The sequence below is a fragment of the Argopecten irradians genome, chromosome 3 (assembly GCF_041381155.1).
Source record: "Argopecten irradians isolate NY chromosome 3, Ai_NY, whole genome shotgun sequence".
Taxonomy (NCBI): Eukaryota; Metazoa; Mollusca; class Bivalvia; order Pectinida; family Pectinidae; genus Argopecten; species Argopecten irradians.
The window spans coordinates 49,162,555-49,179,951 of NC_091136.1; the positions used below are offsets into that span (position 1 = coordinate 49,162,555).

General features: G+C 35.6%; 1 protein-coding gene across 1 annotated transcript; it reads left to right on the forward strand.

Annotated features, from left to right (window-relative positions):
• The first annotated feature begins 5,481 nt into the window (after nucleotides 1–5,481).
• On the forward strand, nucleotides 5,482–6,618 carry LOC138320067 (uncharacterized). Its single transcript, XM_069263153.1, has one exon. The coding sequence runs from the start codon at nucleotides 5,490–5,492 to the stop codon at nucleotides 6,312–6,314; it is 825 nt and encodes a 274-aa protein (XP_069119254.1). The 5' UTR covers nucleotides 5,482–5,489; the 3' UTR covers nucleotides 6,315–6,618.
• The last annotated feature ends 10,779 nt before the right edge of the window (nucleotides 6,619–17,397 follow it).

Sequence of the window (17,397 nt, forward strand, 5' to 3'; positions counted from 1 at the left end):
AAAAGAGCGGATGCTGAGGCTGAGATACAGAGGATGTTGAAGACAGGCGTTATTACACCATCAAAATCACCATGGGCCAGTGGAATAGTATTAGTTAAGAAGTCCGATAACTCCTGGAGATTCTGCGTGGATTATCGAAAACTAAATGAGGTTACTATAAAAGATTCGTACCCATTACCACGCATAGACGACTCACTGGACACACTTAGAGGATCCAGTTGGTTCTCGGTGTTAGATCTACAGAGTGGGTATTGGCAAGTTGAAGTTGACCCCCAGGACAGAGAGAAGACTGCTTTTGTCACTACTAGTGGACTATATGAGTTCCAATCAATGCCGTTTGGACTATGTAATGCAGCAGCTACCTTTGAACGTCTGATGGAATGTATACTGCGAGACGAGCAATGGCACACTAAAATCAGATAACCAATTAATCCATCACCCTGTTGATAAAGCTGAACTTCTTAATAAACATTTCACTAACATTGCCACCTCAACTCCTGACATAGAGCTTCCGCAAACTCCACACCCTAATCCTCCTAACTCACTGTCTGATATCCACATCACTCAGCAAGATGTTGCTGACCAACTTAAAATCCTTAATTCCAATAAACCTCCTGGTCCTGATGGTATAATCCCTAGAATTGTGAAAAAACTCCAAACGTCTCTAACACTACCACTCACACTGCTATTTAATAAGACCCTACAATCTGGAATAATACCCACTAACTGGAAAAGAACAAATGTTAATGCTATATATAAGGGGAATGGTTCTACTAACGAAGTAACAAACTATAGACCAATCTCTATCACCTCATGCTTCAGTAAACTCATAGAGAAAATTATATTTAAATATTTATATAACTTTCTGGTCCAAAATGAAGTAATTACAAAGAACCAGTCTGGCTTTACACCTGGTGATTCTACAGTTAACCAACTTTTGTTTATTTATCATGAAATTGTCAGTAATATGGATAAAGGAAAAGAACTCAGATTTGTATTTTGTGATATAAGCAAAGCTTTTGACCGGGTTTGGCATAAAGGTCTTCTATTTAAACTAAAATCATATGGTATCAACGGAAATCTTCTTCTTTGGTTTGAAAATTATCTCTCTGACAGAATGCAAAGAGTAAACACTGAAGGTTATTTTTCACAATTTAGAAATGTTAAAGCAGGAGTACCCCAGGGATCGGTCCTTGGGCCACTACTATTTCTACTTTTCATTAATGACATAACTTCTACAGTAGACACTAATATAAAACTCTTTGCTGATGACACTTCCCTTTATATCATAATTGATAACAACCCTGCACAAGCTGCACAAATTCTTAATGTTGACTTAACTAATATTTCACATTGGGCTACTACCTGGGATATCAATTTCAATCCAAACAAGACTAAATCAGTATTATTCTCAAGAAAACAGGACACTCATCACCCTCCATTATATTTCCAAGGTAAACAAGTCACAGACACAACATCTCACCAACACCTAGGACTTACACTTCAGGATGATGCCACTTGGAAAGAACACATACAAAATATATACAAAAAAGCATATAATAGATTGAGTATTCTACGATTTGTTAAAAATAAAATACATAGAAAATCTTTAATCAAAATATACACAGGTTTCATTCGACCAATATTAGAATATGCAGACATCATATGGGATAATTGCTCACAGCAAGCAAAGGATTTACTAGAATCAGTACAATTAGAAGCTGCTAGAATAATTACAGGTTTAAGATCAGGGACATCACACCAAAAACTATATAATGAATTACGATGGGAAACATTATCTGAAAGAAGAAATAAACACAAACACATTATGATATACAAGATACTACATGGACACTCACCACAATATCTTCAAGACATTCTAATACCATTTACTAATAATGAATGAATGAAGAGTTTTACGTACCGTGACGCTAATTTAATTTACTAATAATGAAAATCCCTATGCACTAAGACAGCAAAGAATTTTTAACTCACCACTATGTAGAACAAATAATTACTTTGACAGTTTTATCCCTTTTATGTGTCGCACAGTTAACATATCTAATCCTGATCTAATTGATATACCCTCTATTGAAGCGTTCAAAATATATTTAAATAAAGATATTCTATCTGACCGTGAATCTACACAAATTTTCAAAACAGAAGGTGACAGGAGAGCCAATATTGTCCTCTGTCAACTAAGGAACTCCTGTAGTAATCTAAACTTTGACTTATATCATGATCATCTTATTGACAGTCCAATTTGTAACTGCTCTACTGAACATGAAACAGTCTCACATTACTTTCTGGAATGTCCTTTATTTAACAATTCAAGAATACTCCTCTTTAATTCTCTTAATTCCTATGGAAGACATAATCATATTAATGTAAATGTATTTCTCCAAGGCTGCCCTGACTGTGATGGACATACAAATAGACAAATATTAAATCAGGTACATAACTTTATTGGTAAATCCCATCGATTTAACTTGTATATGTTATAGATTGAAGATATAGTCTTATTAGTATAAATGTATGCCATGACTATGACGGAATATTGAGAAAATCATGGAGATTAGCCATATAAAACACTATATCCTGCTTAGGCATGACTTCAAGATTGTACAAATTGTATTTTATCATGTACCTATCTAATAACACTATCACGATCTGTAAATAATGTTATAATCTATATATATCTCAAATAACAGATTTGGTAGCAGTGACCTGTGCAACTTTGCACATGGACTTTCAGGTCTAGACTACCAATCTCCAGATTATAAATATAAATCAAACTATAATATATTATAAATTAAGTACATGTGTAAATTATACCTTATTTTGTGTATATGTGTGAAAGAAGTATGAGAGAGTTTATAAGAGTTATTCCCCTTTATTTACAAACCCCTTATATGTCTGTTATAAAAATTCATTTCAATTAATTTATATATATATATATATTGTGTCCATAAACATCGGTACACCTTAGGAGAGAATGTGTATAGGCTAAGCCTGTTGTTCAATCCTATTGACAATACAACACCAATATGTCAATAAAATTTGATGAAATGAAATGGCACACCTGTTTGATATACGTCGATGACATCATCATATTTGCAAACTCATTTGAACAACATTTGGAGAGACTTGATGTAATACTAGAAAAGATTAAAGCAGCTGGCTTAAAAATTTCTCCGAAAAAATGTAAACTGTTACAACCACAAGTTAAATTTCTAGGACATCTGGTGCAGGAGAAAGGCATCTCACCAGACCCAGCCAAAACAAAAATGGTAGATACTTGGCCACAACCTAAATGTGTTAGAGAGGTGAGAAGTTTTCTGGGAACCGTCAGCTACTATAGAAAGTTCATCAGGGGATTTGCCACAATAGCAAAACCATTACACATGCTTACAGAAAAGGAGATGAAGTTCATATGGACAGAAGAATGTCAGCAGGCCTATACACAGTTAAAAAGGGCGCTAGTTACCTCCCCTGTTTTAGTGTATCCAAATGCCGAGAAACTATACATATGAGATACTGATGCAAGTGGGTTTGGAATTGGTGGAGTGTTATCACAACAGCAGGAGGATGGAGAGCATCCTATTTGCTATTTCAGTAGGACCTTATCCAAAACAGAAAGGCAGTATTGTGTGACAAGGAGAGAACTATTAGCAGTGGTCGAGGCTGTCAAACACTTCCATCACTACCTATATGGGGCAGAGTTCTTAGTACGAACTGACCATGGAGCACTTAACTGGATTAGAAGGTTCAAAAACCCTGAAGGTCAGTTAGCACGATGGCTGGAGGTCTTGGACACCTACAATTATCAAGTACAACATAGACCAGGGAGAGTACATGCTAACGCTGATGGTTTATCTAGACGTATCTGTGGCAGCTGTAAATTTTGCAAGAAATTACCAGATCAGGCCAATGAGATGTTGGAGGAAACGGAAGAACCATTAGATAGTAGAGAGGAGAAAATTAGAAAAATAAGACTAGAACAACCCACCGACTGGTTTCAAGGTCACACAGCTGAAGAGTGGATGGAAGGTCAAAAGGGGGACCCAAACCTGAAACACATGTGGGAATGGAAACGGCGTGGGAAACGGCCTGAGTGGAAAGAGGTAGCTCCTATGTCAAAGGAGGTCAAATGTTATTGGGCCCAGTGGAAGCGCATAGAGTTCAGAGAGGGAATACTATACAGGGTGTGGATAAAGGAGGAGACAGATGAGGAGGAATGGCAAGTTTTAGTACCAAAAAGCTGGACAAGTGAAATCATGGAAAGCCTTCATAATGGGGTTGGAGCCGGACATCTTGGCCTAACTAAGACTATCGCTCGCCTTAGAGAGAGATTTTACTGGGCGGGTTTAACACGTATGGTACACAGATGGATAGACCGATGCAAGGAGTGCCAGGCACGAAAACAACCACGGAGAAGCACTAGGGGGAAGATGAAACAATATCGAGTGGGAGTCCCGATGGAAAGAGTCGCGTTAGACATTATGGTCAATTTCCCAGAATCTCCAAGGGGAAATCGATATGTATTGGTGATAACAGATTACTTCACCCGATGGGCAGAAGCATACCCTATACCCAACCAGGAGGCAACCACGGTGGCAGATGTTTTAGTTAAAGAATTCATCTCTCGTTATGGAATACCACGTCAGATACACTCTGATCAAGGTAGACAATTTGAATCCAACTTGTTTCAGGAATTATGTCAAAAACTGGGAATGAAAAAGACTCGTACAACGCCTTACCATCCTCAGGGCGACGGATTAGTCGAGAGGTTGAACAGAACTATTGAGGATATGTTAAGCAAGGTAATTAGCAAGAATCAAAAGGATTGGGAGGAATACCTACCCCTAGTCATGTACGCATATCGATCGTCAGTACAAGAGAGCACGGGGGAGAGTCCGGCTATGATGATGTTAGGGCGAGAGGTAGAGTTACCCGTGGATTTACTATATGGAAGGCCACCAAGGAATGGAAAAGAGACCAACACTGCCAATACTGAATATGTGGAGGAATTGGTAGAACGCATGAGGAAAATTCATGACCATGCCCGGGATAGGATGCGTTTGACCAGTGACAGACAGAAAAAGTATTATGACCTAAAAACCTCGGACCCAGAATTTAGGATAGGCGATAGAGTTTGGATGTACGAGAACAAATCCTATGGGGGTAGTAGAAAGTTAGGAAAACCATGGGAGGGACCATACACCATAACTAAACAGCTGTCAGATGTGGTTTATTATGTGAAACGAGAACCTCATGCCAAAACTAGAGTAGTCAATGTTAACAAGTTGAAGCCGTATAAAGGGGAGGCTAAGAAATGGTTCGTACCAGAGTCAGACAGAACCTTGAGGACATAAGCACACTGAAGAGAATTTTATTAGTGATAAGATTATAAAATGATGATACCTTCTATATAGATATATAAGAAGAATATTGTTTGTTGATATGTTACAGAAGACTACAGAAGCAGTATGGCCAGCACCTATCGGTATGGAGCCCATAAATATCAATGTGTCCGGCAACCAGAGCCCCCCAGACATCAGTGTGAGGAGTGTGGGAGACGCTTTTTCACCACGGATAGACTCAATCACCACAAGCGTAATGACCATGGGCCTCGGATCAAGTGCAATCTGTGTGACTACACTACGACTCAGGCTAGGCGTCATCGCATGAGGGACCACGAGAGAACTCATCGCAGGAATCTAACACAACGACCTAAGATGTCCTCCAAGGTAGTATTCCCTCCATTAGTACAGACTCAGGGAACTCCACCACAAGAAAGATTACTGAGAGAGTCATCGGTTTCCCCGCTTGATTGCCTATCAGAGTGGGATGGATCTCCCCGTATCAGCTTGGATGAGGAAGGTGAACTGCACCAGGTCGTGGCAGAGGCCATGGGATGGAAAGCAGCCGGTGAGGCCGATATGGAGAACATTTCTAAGGACAAGGCTATTCCCTTCAACATTCAGACAGTAGAGGCAGCAAAGGGAGAAGGAAATCTTACCCCTGATCTTCCGGTGTCTACTGAAACCAAAACAAGCTCTTTATCTTCAAGTGGTATAGAACTCAAATCGTCAACCATTACTTCCCCGGAGAAGAATAAAGTTGGGAACCAAGCGGCGGCGAGGCGTTCCGAGGAATCACATCAGAAGGAGCAGACTAGCGTGTCAACGATGTCAGAGAGTCAGACGGATGGGCCAAGGACAGACGGGATGGATATTTTAGCGGAGGATCCGCGTTTTTTTTTATGGGGGCGCCAAGCTCCATCCTACAAGGCCAGACCGCGCAGCTATTGAGATCTACCCGGGTGACCGCTCGTCGCAGAGGTGCTCTCAAGAGATATTTCATACCTGTGGGATATCTTGGCGTGAAGAGGATCGAGGAAGCCATATTGCCAGATGGAACTGTGTATAAGCTGACAGATTTTTGGACCAGAGATCCAGAATGCAAGAGGACAAGGGAGTGCATGACACAGACGGAGAGTTCAGAGTGAGCAGGTAGTGCGAATATAGGCTTAGAGAACAGATGTAGAGAATGAGAGGAGAATTGGAAGTGAGTGAGTGAATATATGGTTTGTAATTATTTACCTTCAATACTAATCCTGGCGTATAATGTAAATAGATTTAGTACAGGTGCTTTAAGGATAATCAAAAGAATGAATTGTACATGTATATTATAACACTTTGGTTGTATGCAATCTATACATCAGTCGATTATCAAGTTTATTATATTGTATTCCTAATATGTATAGGCATGCAAAACTTTTGCCAAAAGCACTCAAGTTTGTACATATTACTTAATTATATTCATATTTAACTGTTTATGCGATGTCCGGGGCGGACATTTCAGAGCGTTGGGGGTATTGTAACGTTATGTGGTTCACCATATACCACATATGTGTTATTCACATTGTACGATGTTTTCTGTATGTAATACTGTGCTAGAATCGAGAATGTGTTACGGTGTTTCAGTAAGCTTGGAGTGTGACAGACGAGTGGTACGAGTGCGAATTATGAGTCGATACATTGTATATATTTGTTGTCAATAAGAAATTGTGTTATACCTCAGTCTAGTACATCGTTTGTGAACCATCGTTGCATATGTAACCTTTGTGAGTCGTCATATATTGTTGTTGTTAGTCGGTTTCATCCACTGGCTTATTGTTGACAACATGCTTTTTGCCGGTAGTGACTTCTGCGCATGTCACTACCGGATGTCGTCATTACATCTTAAGTAGCCAATCAGATTACAGTCCCGGCACGTGAATCTTTCGGGACATGTCCCGCGAATTTCGGGACATAGTTAGGATAACGCCAGTCACGACCCAGCAGCTGAAGTGAGCAGTAGGTATTTTCTATTATTAAGAACCGTTGACCAGGTTCGGGCGTGACTCATTCTCTATTTCTTCTAGGGAACATCATCCATAAGGCCATATATTTATAGAGATTTATTCTGATTATAATAACAGGGATTTTCCCGTTTTACTACGTCACTACGAATGTAGGTCACTTTTACACATCTTTGTTGACATTCGTTACGAGGAAATTTTAGTAGTGTGAATACGTTAAGCGTCATACGCAATATTACAGATGTAAATTATATAATTTGTGAATACCTTTGTTAGACTAAATACCCAAATAATAGTGGATATTAGATGTTATAGAGAGTATATTGTTACTCATTCAGTGTTAATAATCTTGGATTGAGAGAGGGTGTTTATGAACTCATCGTTTGTCTGACATCATTTATTTCATATATCGTTAATAAATTATTAATTAACTGTTTATCTGGCATTTGTTATATTACTGAGTGGTACAAAAATAATTACAAAAACCCTTAGGGCCTTGTGACCAAAGGCTGAAGAAATCTATACTCCGTGTACCAGGAGTAGACCAGTAATACTGACCAGTGGTCTGTTACCAAGACCAGATATCTCACTTGGTGAAGTCTATCGAAAGATAGACCCGATCACGTTACAATAACATTGACATTTTTTAACTGAAGAAGACAAATGAGGTATCAAAATGACCACAATAGAACAACAAATACATATCAGGACCAAATCATCCAATATATGAAGCAATTTGTACGTAGGAAATGAAAAAATAAGATTTTAAACTCAAAAATGGTAATTTTTCAGCAAATTTTTCATATTTGTCTTCATGCAGCAAAAATGTTTCCCAACAATTATTATTGATCGTAATCAGTTATTTGATCTCTTGTCAATCAGTAAAAACAACAACAAAATATATAGAAATGCAAAAGATAATTATTGTTATACCATCATTTGGTTTACAAAGCATTACCGTTTGCGTATACAGGTCATATGATAGTGTATTTTTCCCAACCCGCCGAGACTACGGTTTCCTGGTGTCTTAGAATTTCCTGAATATAATAGTGGCTATTGAAAATTTAAATCTTAACAAAAATTTTTAGGTTGGCTGAATATCTAAGTTGGACTTCAAAATATTTCACTTTCATGTTCGAAATGTTGTACACTAGTAGCATCTCAAACTGAATTATTACAGCTAAATGCCAACTAATAGCTATATGGTATCAAATTAAAACTGAAGTAATTCTGTCATACCGTAAATACCATGACACTTTCCGAAACGTTTTGTGCCTTTTAGAATGAGCACATCCAGTGTTATTTCCTGTGTATAACGTCAGGAAATGTCAGATGGCTACTTAACAGTGTCACATATTTCTTTCACTAGTACTTTGTCTTCGATAGCGATGAGCTGATGAGCTGATATGACATTACATTTCGTGGTTTTAGCTTGTCAACTGTCCATGGCCAGAGTTAACATAAGAAACATCAGTGTCAGGGATGTAGGAGCTCTTCCTGTTTCCAACCTAGTGATTCAAATATCGTATATGATGTTACAGACTATCAGATCCACATTCTGCGAAGGTTTCAGCTGATTCTCCTTATTTTGTATAAAGCACAATTCCTCATCCCTCAGTGACCGTAGATGGCACAGGTGGATTCTTTGAGGTCATAAATGAGGTCTGCAGTGAAGTTCCACTATTTGCCAAGTCTGAAAAGCACTGTAGAAAATTTTATTTCTGGAGAGTCTTCAATGGTCTCTTTACGCATACACCAGATGTGACACAACCAGCACCTTCAAGGGAGTGGGAAAAGTCTGACCAATGAAAAACATTTAACATTAATGGCCTCATTAATGACCTCGATGATATCACCTGTGCCATTTATGGGCGCACGAGGGTCCACTAGATTAATGAATGGTACTTCATACAAATTATGGAGCTATGTGCTAAGGAGAACCAATTCCACCATTCGAATAATGTGGATCTGGTGTAGTTTCCATTATGCCGAAGAAGTCTGGAACAGTATATACGATATGTTAGAATCTGAGGGAGATCCCACATCTCTGAACCTATTGTTCCTGATATGAACTCTGGCCAAGGATGGGTTATGAAAGATGACAGGCTAGAACAACACTGGTAATGTACTGTCACATCAGCTCATCGACATTGAAGACAACGCTATGGCTTTCGACGAATTTGATACTGATATCTCGATTATTCTGATAATTTGGATTAGCTAGCTACCAGCTACCAGACATGCCGAGTCTCTTCAGTGGATGATAGATCAATGAGGTGAGAAAGCACGCACAATGATAATGGTTATGATTAAGAATGATTAAGAACCACTGAAAGAAATATGTGACACTGTAGTAACCATCTAACATTTTGCCTATGCTATGCATAGGAAATAAACAATGAATGTTCTCATTTTCAAAGACACAAACGTTCTGGAAAATGATATAAACAGAAACACAGGCTTAGGTTACATTTGTTACTCTATCAGTAGGTGTTGTGTTGTAATAATTACCAGCGGTTTCAAGTTCGAAAAATAGCATATGCCCATTATACGCACCTGGTGATGTTTTGTAATCCTAATGAGGGTATAACAATAATTATCTTTTGCATTTCTATATATTTTAATTTTTGTTGGTGTTTTCATTGATTTATTGATTGATAAGAGATCAAATAACTGATTACGAATAATGATTTGTTGTTGGGAAACATTTTTGCTGCATGAAGACAAATATGAAAAATTTGCTGAAAAATTACCATTTTTGAGTTTAAAATCTTATTTTTTCATTTCCTACGTACAAATTGCTATATATATTGGATGATTTGGTCCTGATATGTACTTGTTGTTCTATTGTGGTCATTTTGATATCTCATTTGTCTACTTCAGTTGAAAAATGTCAATGTTATGAATATTTTTCATTTTTAGTGAAATTCGTGATGGCGGCCATCTTGATGACGTCATAACCGGAACTTATACAATGTTAACATTGGGTTTTTTCTTGTTTTTGTTTAAACTGATTTATAAGTGGACAAAAAACTAATTAGAAATAATAGTTTGCGGTTGGAAAACGCTTTTGCTGCGTCAAGCAAAATATGAAAAATTTATTAAAAAATTACCATTTTTGAACTTAAAATCCTATTTTTTCACTTCCTGCGTAAAAATCACTACATATATTTGGTTATTTGGTCCTGATATGTTTTTAGTGTTCTATTTTGGTCATTTTGATACCTCATTTGTCTACTTCGGTTGAAAAATGTCTATGTTAAGACTATTTTTCATTTTTTAGTGAAATTTGAGATGGCGGCCATCTTGATGACGTCATAACCGGAAGTTCATCCCAACTTATGCAATGTTAACATTTTGATTTGTGATCAGTGGGTCATAAGGGTTAAGAAAGATATTGGTTCGGAGGTTTGGGGGGGTGCATGTGGGACCCTCCTAGCCCATGGCCTACTAGTATCCATAAGTGAATATGTTAGGGTTGTTTTTAATAAAAATGAATGTTCAAGTCCATAAATAGTCCTTGTTAGTAACAATTAAAATTATATTCTTAATATACACAATACAGTTATAAAGGTTTACTGGTAACGAACATGGAAAATTAAGGGATATATATAGTATATATAATATATATATATTATATTTTTGCCATATTCTACACACAAATTACACGATTTACTCTACCGTAAATTGGGATATTTTTACGGTATTAAAATTAAATGACACATGGTATACCATAGAACTTCTTGATAGTTTAACTTTTATTACGACATAGCTGATCGATTTTTTTCTTATTTAGATATTAAGAGCATCAATCCGAAAAAAAAACGAAAACAAACTATGTTGTAGTTACTTGTAGGTAAGGAGATTGTATTTTTCGTAATCATTTTTACATTTTCTCAAAACTCAATTAGTATACGGTTTTAACAACGAAATTATTTTAGTCTGATAGATTACTTACGTACAGTGCAGTTGTCGGTGTCAATGAAGAGAACAGGATAACTCAAGACACTGGTGATGTGTTGAAACCTGTAACTGACAGTTATGTAAGGTAGCTTATATTCAATTTCCAAATACAATGTATGTTATTGACAAAAAGATGTTAAAATGTAGACATCAAGCATAGCCTATCTTAGTTTTCTCCTGATATCGGTGGTACAAACAAACAAAATCAATATGAAACATATATAAATGGTAAGGTTTATGAAGATATGGGGAACTCATTCCTTGATTAATAAGACATATTAATTAATCATATTTATTGTAACTCTATAACCCAGCATTCAATTTTCCCTTTTAATGTACATTGAAACAGCCTAATTTATAGTGACATGCTTCTAAATATACTTGATTGCATGTCTATTTGGTGACATTGGTTCTTTTAGCTACAATAGATACCATATGTTGCATATCCTGCAGCGTAGATAGATGTTATTATCCCCACATGTACAATTGTTATTTATTGGCCAATATTGACCGACTTAGAATCAATAGCAGGTCATTAAAAAGTGTTTTATCAGAAATGTAATCAAAAGATTAAATTATTTTACTCTTATGATATATTATCCCAAATTAATTTACTAGCCGTAATGACTTTTGTAAAACAATGGCATGACAAAGCAAATATGTATCACTATCAATTACCTTTATGAACATTTTCATTGCAATATATTTATTAATAAAGTCTGTTCAGTAATTTACCAGTCATTATTTCCTTTCTGTGTGTTGATTTATAAATTTCGTTTCGTTATATTGTAATAATATGGAGTCGGGTAGGTTTATGCGTTTGTATGTCCTATAGGACGTGTTTTTTCAGAATGTTTGTTTTATAGAAAGTTCAATTTCAAATACTTTTATTGACACATATCAAAGGGATTAGACAGCAGGCGTTGCCTATGAAGGTCTTCTCCCTATTCAGTTTCATTAATTTTTTGTATAATGTTTGCTCTGTTGTAGAATTTAGAATGATTTTTGTGTATAAGTTGCAGTGTCCTAGACTTTGTCCAGGATTCTGGAGGAACAACATACATGTATATTGGACCTAACGTTACGGAGATGTCCCATTTTGAGCTTACAGTTCATCATACGTGCCACTGGATGTTTTTCGTAATAAGACTGTGTTTAAAGGGACAATTCAGTCTAAAAAGTACATTAAAAATTGCATATATATCGGAAACAAACTAGTTCTAATGAATATAAGAATAGTTTGTTTTACCAGTATTTGAAATATTAAGTATTGACTGCTGGTGCACCTCCTGCTAATCTGCGCTGCAGGATTTTCAGGTTGGATGGCTCGCTTGGTTTCACAAAAAGGCCTTTGGACTCGGATATGTTCATGTACGATAATGAAATTTCTATAATTTTGATCATAAAACGTCCACTAAAACCAATCCTGTACCAATCCAACAGCCTAAATCAGTGTTCAAAAGAATGTCAGTATTGTGTTCCTATTTCAATTAAAATATTTAGAAATGATATAGTTTATGTACGGATGAGGTACGAAGTAGAACATAAATTTACTCATGCTGTCAGCAACTTTCGCTATAGAAAGAGCACTATATTCGATTTAAAGAGACACAACCGGAGTACTCGCTTCACATTACAAACTGACAACACCCGTTTTCACATCAGTACCTTTAAAGAAGTATAGAAGAATTCGTTTGTTTTATTAGTATCATTGAACCTACCTTAGAGCATTTATTAATGACTTAATTATTATACCCGTCATTATAACGAGAAGCAGTCAAGATGGGATAAAAAATCTTGCTACAAATGGAAAGAGCCCTACAGATTTTACTGATTATAAGTACAGTGTACCTTTAAAACAGACTTCTTACACAACTTACGTAAGACGATATATATGTACTTTGTGTAAGAATCATTAATGAGAGAGATGAAAGAAAACTTATCACATCTTTCTTCTCAAGATGATTCAGAATATTTAAAAATTAATTTTCAAATGCTGTGATTATGATGAAAAGAAACAAGACTACAATGGCCGTCGCCAAAATGGCGTCTCGTAAAATATTCTCTTTAAATATGTACTTGGTGGAATATCATTCTCTTTGGTATTTCTATTGGTTTCCAGTTCTGGGTCGATAAGTAGGCCTACATTTTAGTAGGTATACAGTAGAATGATGGTATTGTATATAGAACATTATCCACATTATTTGTAGATGTTTTAACAATATTTAGTTTTATCACAGGTATACTGTAGACGTAGTTTATGCTGTGATTAATCTGTACACAAACAGGAATGCTATAATTATAACTGATGCTGCAATATTAGATTAGAGTTGGTCAGTTTAGAAGAGATAGCTTTTAATAACAACATAGTTTGAGGTTATTTATATCAGTCTACTTACGTTTATGTAATCTATTCACTGTTGACTCTGCACCTGCCATGGTGCGTTTTCAGCAGATGACCTAACACGGGAAAGGATCAAGTGATCCGTGCAATTTCAGAGGTCACACCTATTAGTTACGTGACTAAAAACAGAAAACACCTTGTGAATAAAATGATAAAAATTCCGTTACCTTACTATAACATATAACGTTGATGTATTAACGTTTATCTGCGACTAAAACAAAGAAAATAGTCATCTGAAACTGATCTGATTACTTTGAGGCTAGTATTTATAACTGAAATTTGTTGATTATACACTTCTATCAATTCTTTGTTAAGTTAGTAAGGTATACTTACACAGCGAAAATCATTTTAGGGACGACTTGTGATTCATGGTTTCTTGCAATTGATTGAATGATGCCGTGGTGTGCCCCAATGTCTCCCTACATAAACCAGAGTTCACAGCCACATTTACATGCATCACCAAAAGTTGGCCTGATATCAAAAATGATATGTACAACACATATACCTTCTCTACCTTTTCCGACAGTGATGGCAGAATCTAATGGGTAAACTAAGAGAACCATATCCATGATATAGAAATATATAACTGGAGACAAATTACACATAACATCTTGATTTCTATAAATCAATACGTATCCTACCGCCTGTACTATGGGTGGTTTCTCCTCTACTGAAATATGTTGTTATATGTCTGCAAAACGTGTAGGTATTATACATCAATCATCCTAATGGTGCATTCTTTTTAGATGTTTCTTGGGAAATAATATTGAATATGTGTATCAATGGGATATTTTATCACAATCAAGAGAACAATACCCGATAGCGGTTAGAATTAACGGATAACTTCATTCATTGGCAGAAATTAATTCGTCTATAGCTTTATTTGGAATCTCCCCATCGATAACATAACAAAACATATATTTTATTCAGAATACTTAAAAGTATGTATATTAATGGACGTAATATTATCGAAAAATGACAGTGATATGTATATGAAATATTGTATTAAAGCACCTCCATCTGTCACATATATTATTTATATTGTCCATTTATATATATAAATATAAAAAAACCACCAACAATAACTCTGTATCATATTGCATTAGCCCACTGTGATATATACATATTTACAGGTTGTAGCAGATAAGTCAAAGTTTCAATTCTACTTTACTGAGTGATATTTCCTAGTCTCCAGAAATTATTAAGATGTAAAAATTTGTAACATAAAAAGTTAAACGGGACCATCTAGTAAGATCACATAGTCAAATACGCTAAGCTCCAAACTCGTGCGGGTTTAATCAAAATTCTCAAAACATAAATAAGTAAAGAGTATTGGCAAACGTTATTTTCAATTATGACTAAATGCGTGGCTTTAGATAGCTTATATAGACAACAGTAAGGTATCGCTTTACATTTAATAAGACCCCTTGGTGTTTCCATCTCAAATCAAAATATAGATATAAAAGAAACAAATATCGATATGTTTATTTCATGTTTAACGTCATCGCTACGTATTCGTTTTACTCTTATGATAGGACTTACGATACATACCTGCATTGGCAGATAACTTTGTAGTATACGACTTTATCCCATAAATTTTCCATATCTGTCTCGGGCAATCTGGTGTCCCATAGATCAACATACGGATTGCCTCAGAACAGATGGATCTGAATCTCTTTTGAGAATGCAATATGAATGACTGCTTTTTAAAGTGCATGTATATGCAAAATAAAGAAGCTGATTGAGCCATGGATGGAAGAAATAAAACAAATTTGGCGTGAAAAATCGTTTTAATTCCCATCGAAAGTCCTGTTCATATAAGGAATTATCAGGTTTATTTCATGGAGTAAACCAGAGTACCCGAACGGAAAACCTGACTTTGGGTCAACACAGGAAAATTGATATACATGATTCGAATGCATACTAATATTTCTTTTGGTAAAAAACCATCTACATTTAAACAAATTAACATAAAGTAACACAAAAATACAAAGCCAATCTACCAGCGTGATTTGGTATAATAAACATACTGGTATTGACTGACATATATAATATGTTTTCCCCTTTATTTTCGATCGTAGAACAGGAAAGTGGGGATTTCAAATAATTATACATAATGTATTTGTTTTACAAGCTACTTTTGCAATATAGCATGCATGTGATTTATCATGTTTAATGTGTGCCTAATGTACTTTCTATATAGAGGTTATTGAGAAAATATCTTATGGAATCATAAATGCTACATAGTAACGTGTGATTTTCTGAATATGTTTCTGTGATGTGTACTGATAAGGGATTTACAGTATGCAAGGTGTGCACAGTGAATAATTCTGTCAAGTGAAGGGCCTGGTACCGGTTGTTTCCTAAAACGACGGTAAACTACGATTTGCCGTCGATTAGTCCCAACTCCGATGATCATGACGTCACCATTTGACGTGAATTTTGTGATGTCATAGCCACCGGATGGTGGGACTAAACGACGGTAAATTGTACTTTACCCGCGTCGTTTTGGGATCTCGAAACCCCCTCATTATATGTAATTAGATCTCATAGCACCACAAAGGAATTTTTTACGCTACATATTTTATTTTCAAACATAATTGTTTTATATTTATTATTAGCTACATACTGCTATAAGTTACCCTATCTGGGATTTTCTAAATATGCAATAGCATTATACCTTATTAATGAAACATGAGAACAATGCTCGTTTTCTATAAGGCTTTTAAATTGTTAATAAAGTGTTATTTACTGTAATAACAAATCAAGATATGTTTACAGTGGACCTGTGTCAACAGTTGTAAAGCTATATAAAGAAATATAAGTACAATGTACTACATATCTATTGATTGGCTAGTATTAAAAAACTATTGCGCCATTCGTATCACCACATGTTCAACAAAGGCAATAAAACCTACAGTATCTCAGACAAAGGACAGTTTGGATTATTCATCTCTACCAGTAATCCAACTTCAGTGTTGATACAATCGATGGGCAGGATGTCATGTTACAATTGTTTTTGAAGTTTGCTTGTGATTTGTATTCTAAAGAGTAAAATGATGTGTAGCCTCATGAGATTAAGATTTGTCGGTAATATACATAACATATTTTATAACAATATCTTGATTGGAGGTTCTGTCTGATTATTGTAGTTTTTAGCTTTCAATGAATGTTCTTAGGGAGAAGTGTCAATTTAACAAACACCAGAATGGTATTATTGATTAATAAACAAATACATAATGTATGATATTTAAGGTAAGATGTTACTGAAATAACTGTATTTCAAAGTTGAACATAGTGATTTTTCGATAAAAACAAATATAACATCATCATAAATTGATATTAGACTGTAATTAGTGCATAAAGAAAACAACAAAGGCGAGTAATTACATTAATATAGTATGCACACAGATCTAGAGTTGTTAGTTGATAGCAACGTAGCATTAAGATTTCTTGTCATCAAAAAAGAAAAATATCCGCAATGGTGTTTTTTTCCTTAGCGATTCTGTTTCATTGTATTGCTGTAGATGGCGCTATACCCAGAACAGTTCCATATAATTTTCATCACGATGGCGGATATTATTAATGGCATTTACAAGGCACCAACATGTAAAAACTGATATCATTATTCATGATTTACCGAAGTCATAAACCAATATCATTG

Excerpts from the sequence above, each read along its gene's own strand:
- LOC138320067 (XM_069263153.1), top strand. The coding sequence starts at position 5,490 with ATGGCCAGCACCTATCGGTATGGAGCCCATAAATATCAATGTGTCCGG.